General features: G+C 37.7%; 1 protein-coding gene across 5 annotated transcripts in view; it reads right to left on the bottom strand.

Annotated features, from left to right (window-relative positions):
* Positions 1 to 12,582, bottom strand: part of ARHGEF3 (Rho guanine nucleotide exchange factor 3) — a 96,709-nt gene that overhangs the window by 10,549 nt on the left and 73,578 nt on the right. For 3 of the 5 annotated variants that reach the window (XM_069865928.1, XM_069865931.1, XM_069865929.1), the window contains one exon: positions 5,763 to 5,870. In XM_069865928.1, the coding sequence (XP_069722029.1) occupies positions 5,763 to 5,870 (108 nt within the window). Of the gene's footprint in view, positions 1 to 5,762; positions 5,871 to 6,662; positions 7,345 to 12,582 lie in introns of those variants that run through there. The other 2 variants (XM_069865932.1, XM_069865933.1) reach the window with 2 other exon arrangements.

The raw sequence follows: 12,582 nt of genomic DNA, 5'->3' as shown, positions 1-12,582 counted from the left end.
AGAGATTTGATTGGTATCATGATCCCAGATACGTCCATAAGCAAGATTAAGTAATTAGTGCTATAATGCTGTGACCAAACTGATTTTGCTACATGGAGAAACCCTTTCAACAGGTAACGTCCTGCCTCTTCAAACGTAGAATGAGATGAAGAAACTAATTCACACAGAAAGGCATGAAATGTATATCTGACTGAAAAGAGAAGAACAATTACAGTATTTTTAAGGAAAAGGTAAATCAATATTCAGATTTTAATGTTTATGACAAGTGACAAGCCAGATTTTTTTCATACCACTTGCTCCTACTTATTTCTTTGCATTTGAAGAAATGTGTTAAGTAAATAATCTGTGGTAGCAGATAGCAAGCTGTGAAATACCAGTATTGTTTTCTGCTGCTGTGGAATCTTTGTCAGTCTTTCTGCAGTCTCTAAACTCCGATGATGTGTACCAGCATCTCTCTATTACATGGTCTGGTCTTAAACTTCAATTAAAATAAGTCCAGTTTTAAGTAAGAGAGTCCTATTTGCCTGTAGACTTTTAGAAAGAGTTCAGGCTACAGAAGGATGCTTTATGCTCTCACCGTCTATTTTGAAAAGATTTTTCTCGTTTCCTTAAAATTAGAAGCATCTTTTTGAGGTCCTACCTCTAAAATGCCTCAACTACTTCGCGTTGCTGAAATACTCTACATTTTTGCTGTTATTTAAAACCTGCCTTGCATAACACAATCATCTTCCAATTGCCTTGGGTAAGGATATTTAAAACAAAATAAATTCTCTTCATTTCCAGCAGTATCTACAAAGCACAATATTTGCAATCAAGACCCCATGAAATGCAAACAGTGCCTATAAATAAAATATGTTTTTAAAATATCATAAGACATATTACATAGATCAAATCTGTGGCTTTTAACAGAAGCCATTTTGAGCCCTACTCAGAATTGACAAAATCCCTAAAAATAAGCACACACACACACATATACCAACCTTCCAAAACTCTGCAAATCAGGTGCTAGTCTTCCTTCAAGAGTTAAGAAGATAAAGAAACACACATGAAATTACATGCTAAATTTACACTTGCTATAATGATGAATCATGAAACTGGTTGTTCTCACATGCAAATGGAAAGATTAGGGGAAAAGAGGCATCCACAAATCACCAACCATGAGAATGTAGCCAAGCAGAATAGTTGTCATTCCATGACCCAAGGTGGAATGCCCCTTTCCATGCATACCCATGTGCATTCGCCAGTATACAGCTCCTTTGTTTGTGTGGTGTTTTCTTAAAAGAATGTTTTATGTCGAATGAAGAAAGTAATTATAATGAACAGCACCAGACAAACTGATTTTTCAAGTAAATACCTTAATCTTGAAACCTTTTAACACAAAGTCATATATCATGTTACAAAATGGCATGCACCTGTATCAGCAAACTGAAATTACATACAGTGTTTTGAAAAAAGCTTTCACATCCACTGATAGCGATGTTCCTTGATGCTGCAGGAAGAAGTTTGATACTATTCTTGACAACCCTATACTGTCCTGCACTGGGCCGAAGTGGCACAAAAAGGCTAACAGACTCAAAGGAAACCGAACTCCTCAAAATCCTGCTTGCTTGCTTAGCATCTTTGCTACCTGGACACAGTAAGTATATATTCAATTGATTTCTCTCATACATCAGCCTTTTAATTAACTGTACAAAGTGTATCTTGTTTAATATTAATAAGGTACACTGGATTGAGTGCATTTGTAGAAAGCAGAATAAATATTTTGAGGTGTCATTTAGCAACGAGGACAAATGTCACTTGAAGAGCAAGTGGTTTCTTTGTCTAGCATGTTTCCTTCTTTTATACACTAACTCAGCAAACAAAAACAGTGGCTGACTTATCCTGGTACACTGAAAACTATTTAGGCCCAGAATTACATACTTCAGTATGGTATCCAAGCATAGTTTAACATATTATCTTCTCCTTTGCATACACAGTGCAGAAATTGGCTCGTAAAGCTATGAAGAGACAAACTACACATCACCAAGGAAATACTATTTAATGTTAAAATAAATACTTTGTCATTTGAGAGTCAAGCGTACTTGACTCATCAATGCTGTAATAGACAGGAATAGAAATGAGATGTAAACCTTATATATGTTTAATAAAGAAATCCCAAAATAAACAATAAATTATTTAAATAAAACTATCTTATAGCTTAAGATAAATGTACGACATCAGTTTAATCATCTCATTTTTTTGCAAATAAACAGACCCAGTTCAGTTTATTGGAATAGAGCCCTAAATTGAAGTTCTACCAGAAATTTCCATAAAGGAAACAAAATAAATCAGTCATGTGATAGAATCCCATGAAAGAATTGTAGGAATGTCAAAACAGCATTTCTATGTCTCCAGTCTTTTAAAAATATTTTCCTAGTTTCTGGCTTCCTTAAAAAAACATGTCCAGTGTACTGGTTAAAAATAATGCCCATCTGGGATTACTAAAATTTTCATATAATTCTAAAAACTAACATGACTGGCAAGAATCCAGCCACAACCCCTGATTTTGTTTACTGCATTTATCTGACCACAATAGCTTTCACTGGCTGTTACAGGGCTGTTTCTATGAAGGGTCAATGTGTTACTGATGGTAATTCATGCAATTAACACATCTTAATTTAAGCTGCAGTAAAGCAAACAGCTTCATTAATTAGAAAAGGGCACTACAGGATTCCTAGCATTCAGCAACAATATTGAAAAGAGTTTTCTTCTTCAAGATTCTTCGATGCTTTCAGTGTCCCTAGATAGATTAAAATAATTTTAATAATTCCCTACTTAAATTCAAGACACGCTGATGAAAACTGAAGTTGCAGAGGAAGCTAGCCAGACTTTCATTTCTCTCTTCAGCATCAGCTGGAGTTCTTTTTCTGATCCTATTTCCAGCTTTTAAGCCGAACAGCACAGCTGTGAATAAGACTAAGCAGAAACAAGCAGATCAACATAATCATTAGCTTAGCTTGATGCAGACTGAAAGTACAGCTATAAAATAAAATTATCTTCCAGGTGGATAAACAAATAAAACCTGCTTAGCACTTGTTATCCTGCAGATATACAGACTCTGTCAGAGATGAAGCTAACAGCATTGTACCATTCCATTCGTCTACACTGCTCTGTCTGACAGAAACAGTGGCTACAAACAGTTAAAAAAAAACCCCAACCCTCAAAAAATAGAAAGAAAGCTGGAAAGATTTCATGTGTTTTGTTACTTTGAATCCTTGTGGAAAAGTACTGACAATAACGTAGAAAAAAAATCAAATACCTCTAAAATCAATAAAATATGCAAAACATGGAAAGTTGTTAAGAACATATCTTGAAAGACACTACACAGACCTCAGACACAGAGATTTTTCTCTTCAGCCTCCAAGCAGAAAGTCCATTAATATAAAGTGAAAATTACATGGCACAGAAGTAAAGAAAATTATGCACAACAAAGGTTGTTGTTTTTTTCTCTCTTACAGGTATCTTCCATTCAGAAAAAAACATATAAGGAAGTTTGCTTGAAATGCCATAAAGTAAACTCAGAATTTTTGGTGATAATAGCAGTTTTCTTCATTTTACAGATTACAGAGCATCTAGCAGCAGTGCAAGAAATACAGGTTTTAACTGAAATAACAACAATAAAGATACAGGAAAGTTCTTCCAGTAAGAAAATAAAAATCAACACTATTTTCTTTTTACAGGCATTCCATCACGAAAAAAATCCGGCCCTATATTGCTCCACAAGGCACAGTGACAGCTCTGCCAACATAGAACAAAATAAAATGCTACACATGCTTCCCAGAATGTTTCTTAAATTATTCCAAATGGGACACCTGAGCACAAGGTCAGTCTTTTGCCCCTGTTCTATCACTCCTGACAAAATGAGTTAAGAAGTCAATTTACAGCCAGTGATGAGGGCAGTTTAGACAGACACCACCAGCATTCATTACTTAGAAATGGATTCAAACCTAGGATTTGGCCAATATGCAAGCTGATTTCTCCCTGCAGCTCCTTCAAGCACATAGTTACAAAGATGGGGTGTTATGAGTAACACCCCTGTTTAATCTGCTTCGAAGCAGACAGTTAGTTAAAATATATTCTTATAATCAAGACAGAAATGCTTGCGACAGTAGGACTCGCATCTAAGCCACTTTCTTCTCTCCTGTTTTTGCCACAATTCACCATGATGCACATTTATACAGCTCTCATCTCAGGAAGTTGCTACTACATGCAAGAAAGGACAGTTTGTTTCAGGTAGTCTTAAATCAAACTTTATTAAATACAATATTGTACTGGACAACCCAGTCTCAAAGGCATTCACTGCAGACGATAGCGCAGGTACTTAAATGAGGACAACAGCTGTCTAAGGCAGTGAAAAGGGACACGCCGTGCTCAGCAGCACTTGAGCCAAAAATTAATTCACTTTCCACACTCCTCACAACTGGAACTAATGTAGTCCTTTAAAAGTCAGGCCAATTTTTTCCTGGAGGCAGACTGTGGAGGAGATTTATACACCCCAGGGAGTACCGGCATCTCTGCTCTAGTCACGCTATAATACACCTTCTGGATCAAACCCAGCCCGAGCAGAGCTCAGCCATTTTGCCTTTCCTCCAACCCACACATGCAGCTTTCATATGCAGCTGTCTGCACTTTCTAAAGCATAGGAACCAAACACAGGAAAACCAATGTTAGAGAAACCCTGTGATATCTGTTCTCTAGGTAACCACCACTACAGAAAAATGGAGTTCTTTCCCATAACTTTTTATTTATTTGTCATAAGACTCCTCGCTCTAAGATCTTATTTCTTTCCTCCTTAAAACTAATAGATAACTGCAGCAATGCTCCAATTAAGCTACCTGTGATTAAGTAACATTTTCTGTTCATTCAAGGTATTTAGATATTTCCTCTTGTCAAAGAAATTAGGCTGGTTAAATAATTTTCTTTAGATCTCATACGTGCTCTCCTATATAAACTGTTTTAAAGAGGAACCAGTCTGGCTTTCTAGGCTAGACCCACAGCAGTACCTCAACTCTCAACAGTCTGCAACTCATGGTAACCACTAGGAGTTGACAACCCAATGGTTTTGCAGTTTCTAGGTCTTGAAGGCACAAATGCCTTAAAAATTAAAGTTCCATTAGTCTCTAAGTACGTTAAATATTACACACTTCACCTATAATATAGAATTTGCAACTACAAAATTATTTAATTTCTAAAATGCATGTAAAATTTGTTTGCTTTTTATTAATTTTAGTATCAGCTTTGAAAAATGACCTATTTCCAATTGCTCACCACCTCTTTTGTTCAGGCAAGGTCAGAGTTCACCACACAGAAGGAAATCTAGCAGTCCTACATGACTGACTATACCAAAAATAACATTTTCAAAGAAACCAACTAAAATTAATAGAAAGTGTCATGGAAAAATCTGTTCATCAAATTTAAAAGCAATCGTAATCCTTTATTACTACTGCTCTTGTATGCTACAGGTGCAATAGTTTTGTTGCTGATAATAAAATAAACCCTATCACTTATCTGGACAGAGAAGTGGTTCTTTGAGGTGAGAGTTCCAAGTTTTTGAGTGACTTTGTTGTCAGAAGTTGCTTAAACCTGTCTGGCACATTACAGTGGCACGTGTGCACATATGTGCAGTTCACATCGCCAAGCTAACCCTAGAAGATTTTGTGAACGTGCCTGCATTCCCCTTTTAGCAGTGCAGTTTAAGGCAGCAATGCCTGTCCCGTGCTCACCTGAAGTGTCTGGCTGAACCGTTTCAACGGGGTGGCTCGTACAGGAGGAATGAGACTTGCTAGTGATGTCACTCTGGAAAGTGGCTTCACCCTTTTGTTACTGGGTTCCTGTAGGAAAGGAGAGTAGAGGGAAAGAAAAAAAAACAGGGAGAGTGTGAGCATAATGAGCCAAGCATACCCGTTCCGCTGATTTCCCTAAGAAAGCACTTGTAAAAAGCAAGTTTGTAAACTTGGTATATAATTAGGGTAGTAAATAAAAAATAGCAGTTTTGAATGCTGACAATGACAGATCACTCCTGGCTGTACATACAGACCCTGGAAACAGCTGAAACAAGTAATGATGGAGAAGCTGGCACAGTTGGGAGCAGGGGAAGGGAGAAAGGTAAAGAAAGGCAAAATCATTTTGTTATATTAACTCATTCTTAAAAGAGAAATTTTCAGCCGTGCTCTGCAGCTACTGGATGTTATGATAATCTTGTCATTAAAGGGACTACTTCCAAATAAAAACAATCCCATTTGTTTCTTTGCCTCTGGTACTGTCAGCATGTGACCCTATTCAGTTAAATGTATTTTATTCCAGAAAATGTGATTTAGACAGAAATCTCTAACTGTAATTGTCTTTTGAGTGCATGTTCCTCTGGATATACTTATTTATACAGGCAAACACATAAATAACATGTCCACATATATGTAATTTTTGCATAATAGAAAGGAAAATTAAACAAAAACCTACAGTAAAGCATCCACTTAAATGTTTTTCTTTTCATGTATACTTTGAACAGTACTTACAGTAATACACAACTACTTCAATATAATTATTCTGCAGATGTAAAAAGAAGTTAACAGAAATTGTAACACAAGAAAAAAGTGATAATAAATACATAAAAACAGAACAGTTACCCTTGGATTCCTAACCTCCATCCGACATTTAACGGATCTTGACAGCACATGCAAAAGGCAACTTTTGACAGAAAAAGAGCCAAACCTTCCAAGTGAAGTTAAAAAACCCATCCAACATCACATTTCAAGGACATCCTAAAGCAGTTCATCTTTCTTTTTCAGCCATGCTTATAAGGTTTGTGTAGGTTTGCTATGCCTCCAGTTTCTTTGACCCAGCTTTAAGAAAATGAAGCATGCCTATTATCCTTTTGTTCAGAAATCCAAATCGTTCTGGAAATGATGCAGCTTTGTCATTCTTCCTGATACCAAAAAAAAAATAATCTCAGCAGCCACGATCATGGTCTGTATTACTGGCGAAAAAAACTTCTCTTCCATTAGTACAGCAACAGAGGAAAGGTGAGAAGCAGCTACATATTTAATTTACTTCTCAGCAGGGAAAGCTGGAAATCCTTAACTGCCAGCTGAGCCGAGGGACAAAGTGTTTAACCCTCTAGCAAAAATAACATATTCCATCACACATGAAACCTGGCATTAAAGCATTTTAGCAGCTTGAATCAAGTTATATCCTTATCTTCACTGTTGCACTGCTATTCATATTTCTTCCTTTTCAGCTACCATGCCTTTGACACTGGTTTTTCAAGGAGTAGTTTTTACGTCATTGCAGCACCACTAGCATACTTATCTACAGCATCACCATCCCCACCTCTCTGCCCCCTCTCCCCAAAAAAGAAAAATCATCTTTTGAGTTTCCACTATAATTCTTCTCTATCTGGTGGCTCAGCCACCAGCTGTTTCTTTTTTATGATTATTCAGAATACCAGTCCTGGTGCAAAAATAATATCCCGTGGCAGAGGCTGCTTGTTAGGAATCTCTGCTGCACTGCAGTGAAAGGATGTTGAGTCCCAGAGTCAGGCAGCGCTTTGCCAGCAGCACCGCTTTTGCTAGCAGCTCTACCTTTGCAGCAAAGGCTGCTGAGGCATAAATATCACACCCTGAAAGCAAAATCTGGAAATCAAGACTGTATGGACTTTCCTGAAGACAGAGAAAGGGGGATTAGGAGTAACAGAAAAGAGTTCTCCTCCTTTACTGCTGTATGCTTTATTATCTTACAACTTTGCTGCAATGTATGTGTTTTTCGGTCAAAAGGCAAAACTAAAGCAAAATAGCACAAATTTGATCCATACATCACAACAGCCTTATCTTGCTCAACAGCTGAATGCTCCCCATAGTCTTACAGACCTTTTCCACACACGTGGTGATCTAATCATAGTTTTGCACAGTTATTTCAGTGTTAACTTCTAAAAAAGCTTAAGTCCAGGAGCCCTGGGATAATTGTCAAGGCGTCTACTGACGGCAAATAAAATCACAAAATAAATAAATCTGTATTTCACTGCATCCCTTGCAACATTTCATTTGTGCACACTGCAAAAAAAAAACACCAACAACTTGAATGAAACTTCCTAAGCAGTGTTTTAAACTAAGTCAGGAACAGCAAGTAGTCTACCCTCATTTGAATACTTCCAAATACTGTGTTACTGCAGCTGAAGTTTATTAATTACTGCTCAAAGCCTGCAGGCTAAGCACTCAGACCAGGACCTAATTTACTTCGCCATGTGGGACACATAAACCTCCAGCAGCTGCGAAAACTGATGCATGGCATCAAATAACCTTGGAGAAATTCAGCCAGAGTAAAAAGAATGGCAATCACCTTCTTTCTCTTGTAGAGTAGGAGGGACTGAAAAAAAGAAATCTCACTTCCCCTCCTTCATGTCAGACAGCTCAAAAGCTCCCTGAAACCTGTGCTGTCTCCTAGCTAAGGAGGTCCAGGTGAACAGAGCAGTTTCAGCCATCAAAAAACATTAAGCTCTTTTGGAGTTTCTGGTTGTCAGCCACCAGAGGCCAGCACTTCTCCCAGCAGTGAAAGGAAAGTTATACTAAATAATGGGTTGTGAAGGTAGCCTGCAGAGGTCCTACTCCTTGTCAACATCCCATTTTGTCCTTGTCACGTAGCGTATCATATTCTGATCTCACACTGAAAAATCTGATCAGAATTCAAGCCACCTAAAATACATAGTTCAAATTAGGAATGTGATTTTATTAAAAGAGAAAAGCATTATTACAGAATTCTCTCCAACAGAATTAAGATGATTAATCAATAATTTTAGAACTCTAACACTTCACACTTATCAGCTAGAATTGAAACTGAATCTTGTTAATCAATAGCTTTTAATTACAGTGAAAACTTCCTGAATGCTTCTAATGTGATTTTGACCCTGCATTAGAAACAGTCTGTTAGGTTAAGACAGTCCCCTGGAAGTGAAAACTCATCAAACCTTAGGGTTCTCAGAGAAGTCCAACAGTAAGAGCAGTCAGCACCGAGCCACCCCCTCCGCTGATATCTGCATAGATAAGGCTTTGACTGTGCAATGAAAATGCAGCACTACCAAAGCAATTCTAAAACTGTAAGATATAATACTGAACCTGATAAGACACTCCCTCACAGTATTTCTGTTGCATGGCCTATGTCCATTCTGCCTCTACCTCCCCTTTCATCAATAGCGTCATTCCCAAGCCGTGTCGCCTCTCCATCCTGCACCACAGAGAATCTCAACAAAATACTGATGCCAATGATCTGAACAGGGGAAAATTCCACAGTCAAGTGCATGAAAAATTTAAGTTTTATAGACGATACCCAGAGATACTGACCAGAATCTGCACTTGCACATTAGTCCAATAACATTAGGGAGCTGCATTCCAGATGCTCCTTCCCAAGCCTCTTCAATTTTCTTTTTATTTTAAAGAGTAAACTTCTCGTGCTTAAGAATTCCTTGTATGTGTGTTCATTGTTTTACTAATTTGTCTCTGACAAAAAAATCTCAGATCTTCCAGTCAACCAGGGTCCTGCCACCATAAAATCTTTTACGATATGAATCTAAACACATAGGAGCACAGACTGTGTGATTCCAGCTTCTGTCCAGAATGAAGAGGCTCCAGTAAGGACATGTGGTGCATGTGGAATCAACATCGGATTCCGTGTCTGTACCTCTGTGCTTAGACAACTCACAGTTACCCAAAGTCATCACTTTTCCTTCTCTTCTGCTCTCCCCAGTTCAGGGAATTCCAAAGCAGATAGGATTGAGGGATGGGATTTTGTGGCTGGATTCACTTGCAACAACCATCACCTGCCCAGACTGGGAACTGGGCCAAGATAGGACACAAAAAAATGAGGAGTTACAACATTTTCCCTGACCTTTTTAATACCAATAATAACAACTTTAAAAAGAATGTCAGAGTTTCTAAACTACTACATATTAGACTGCATTTTCAGAGACACGAAGGCTTGCCAAAACAATATGGGAAGTAACTTACAAAGCAAAAGATCCAGACTACAGTTTGGCAGAGTTTCCAAAATGTGGAACTGGTGTATGTGAACAAGTAATGTTAATCTGACAGGGCCTTAAATTTGATATAAGGCTAAATAAAGCTGAGGGAAACATGAGTGCAGGAACTTCAAAGACTGAACAGTCAAGTGAAGTCAAATTAATACCTGACTAGGCTAGAACAAAGAGCAGATGGCTTGTGGAAGGAGCTGTATATCTGAACTGAAGATGACTTTGTTAACATTTGAATTCAGAAAGTAAAACTATAAAGCTGGAAATACCATGTATTTATGCAGCCTCAACCAATCTGATAAAAGAAGCAAATTTGTGCCCAAAATCTGGATGGTTCTGGAAAGCAGGCAGTAGACATACCAAACAACTCATACGTCCGTCTCAGAGAGTAGATTTTCATTGCAGGCTTTTCTGGGGAATTTGTAGCATGAAAGATGAGAGTAACCACAATGACATCATCACTGATCATCAACAATTTAGGACAGGAAACTATCAGGTAAAAAGTTTCAAAGACGCCCTGTCTCACCATCCTTCTAATTTGGCATGAAGGACACAGTGACCTAGATTGCTTCTTCAGTGTAGTTTATTCCACAGATCTTCTCTCTCCATATGTATATGCTATCTATATACACACACAATTGTATTTCTAGGATCTTCTACGTATTAAACTCTCAGCTAATGGTTTAGACTGCCAAGTAAAGAAAGGAAAGCTCTAGCTTTTAATGTATAGGTCTCCAAAAATTAAGTCCGCTGCTGCTGGACATCTGAGAAGTGGAACAGTAAGCAGCTACAGCTGTATTGCTAACAGCAAGCCATACTCTTCCGAGTTATTTCTGTCATCTTCCTCTTCAGTAAAACTTGAGTCTTTTTGCCCTGCACAACTGAATGAGGTGCTACTTTTTAAAACTGTGATACGGTCACTACAAAATGACGTCATCTTGGCAAAAAGGTAACATTTTAATCATTATATTTGGCTCTAACATATGCAGATTACCACATAAAAGCCTGAATCTTTGCACACAGCACCCACTCCTGGGGCAAGCTAAGCCTTCAACAGTCATGGAAAAATGTTAAAGCAGAAGATCCTTTGAAGAATTAGGTACTTACATTAGTTGAAATGTTGACATTTAGTTGACACCTAAGTTGATGTTATTTTTATTTCTTCCCTAGTGAAACCAGCATCTACTAGTCAGATATAAAAAAACACACTACACAGTTATGAAAAGCTTCTGAGAGGCAATTTAGGGGAAGCAGCTTTCTCATGCTCTTCATCCACAAAATAAAACAATTCTTTTACTAGTGTATCCAAGAATGGAATTTTCCCAAAGTTCAGATCAGAGTGTCAGTGAGTTAATTCATTTAATAACATTGATTAGGTTTCTACACATTGCTGTTCAACAAGGCCACTCAGCTTAATTATCACACTTTGATGGATGAATTACTCTAGCAAAAGATTGGTTTTAATTTTCTAACAAACAGCAGGAATGGGAACAAAAAGAAGTAGGCCAGGTTCCCTTTGTATTGCCCACAGCACAGCAGAACCAATGACTGGGATAACACATCTGGAAGAGCACAGAGTGGTCAAGGTGCCATATAAAAGGTCTTCATTTGCTTCAGTACTTCACTTCAAAATTCTTTCTCTCTATGCTCTGGACCAGCTTAGCCACTATTTTCCTCCCAGTGAACAGTAAAAGCAAACGCATGTTCACTGCTGGTATGATTATTTTTCCATCTGACTCTCCCATCTCTTATCAGCAGCTTCAACAACAGTCTCCATGTCAGAGAACCGGTGTTGAATTTGACAAACAAGGGAAAATATTTCCCTGAGGGGTCATTACACTCGTGTCTTCAACCCACGTGCAGCCTTACCCTGAGCAAATTGTGTTGGTTTTTCTGATTGTATTTAAAAACAAACTCAACAAAAGGAACTTGCAGAGATTTTTAAGGCAACCCAGAAAGTAAGTGCTGTGTGAAAATTGCTACAGGAAATTAGTATTTTAGAATATTAGAATGTACCCCATTCACTTTCAAAGGCAAACGAACCTTCTCTCAGTCCACATACAAAACCATGTAATCGGCAACCAAAGGAAATTTTCAACGCTTGTTAAAAACATCTTAACTTACTGGAGTTCAACAAGTTCTGAGATAATTATTCACTGTAGTAATTCTGGATTTGGTGTTGCTCATTTTCTTGTCATTTTATAAAAAAATACTCTGGTTTGGGTTTTCTCCCCTCTCTTTTGATACACATTCTACTTGTGAATCAAGACAAACAGATATCCAAAGCATTCATTCCATGCTATGGGACCATTCATTAGTGCAAAATATTTTAACCTAGATTAGTCTCAAAAAAAGTGAACAGTGTAGTAAACGGAAGACACTATAAATTGAAACAGTACAGTAACCTTTGTTGCAGACCTAATTCACAAATAGTGCCAGCAAACTAAAACAGAACCACCCTGTTTCAGACTTCATGCAACTGCCTGAATTTCCATACTCCTATAACTTAAAAGGTTATTAGTTTCTAG

Source organism: Phaenicophaeus curvirostris, chromosome 11, assembly GCF_032191515.1.
Source record: "Phaenicophaeus curvirostris isolate KB17595 chromosome 11, BPBGC_Pcur_1.0, whole genome shotgun sequence".
Taxonomy (NCBI): domain Eukaryota; kingdom Metazoa; phylum Chordata; class Aves; order Cuculiformes; family Cuculidae; genus Phaenicophaeus; species Phaenicophaeus curvirostris.
Note: the sequence above shows the minus strand (reverse complement) of the source record. Positions and strands in the feature narration are given on the sequence as shown.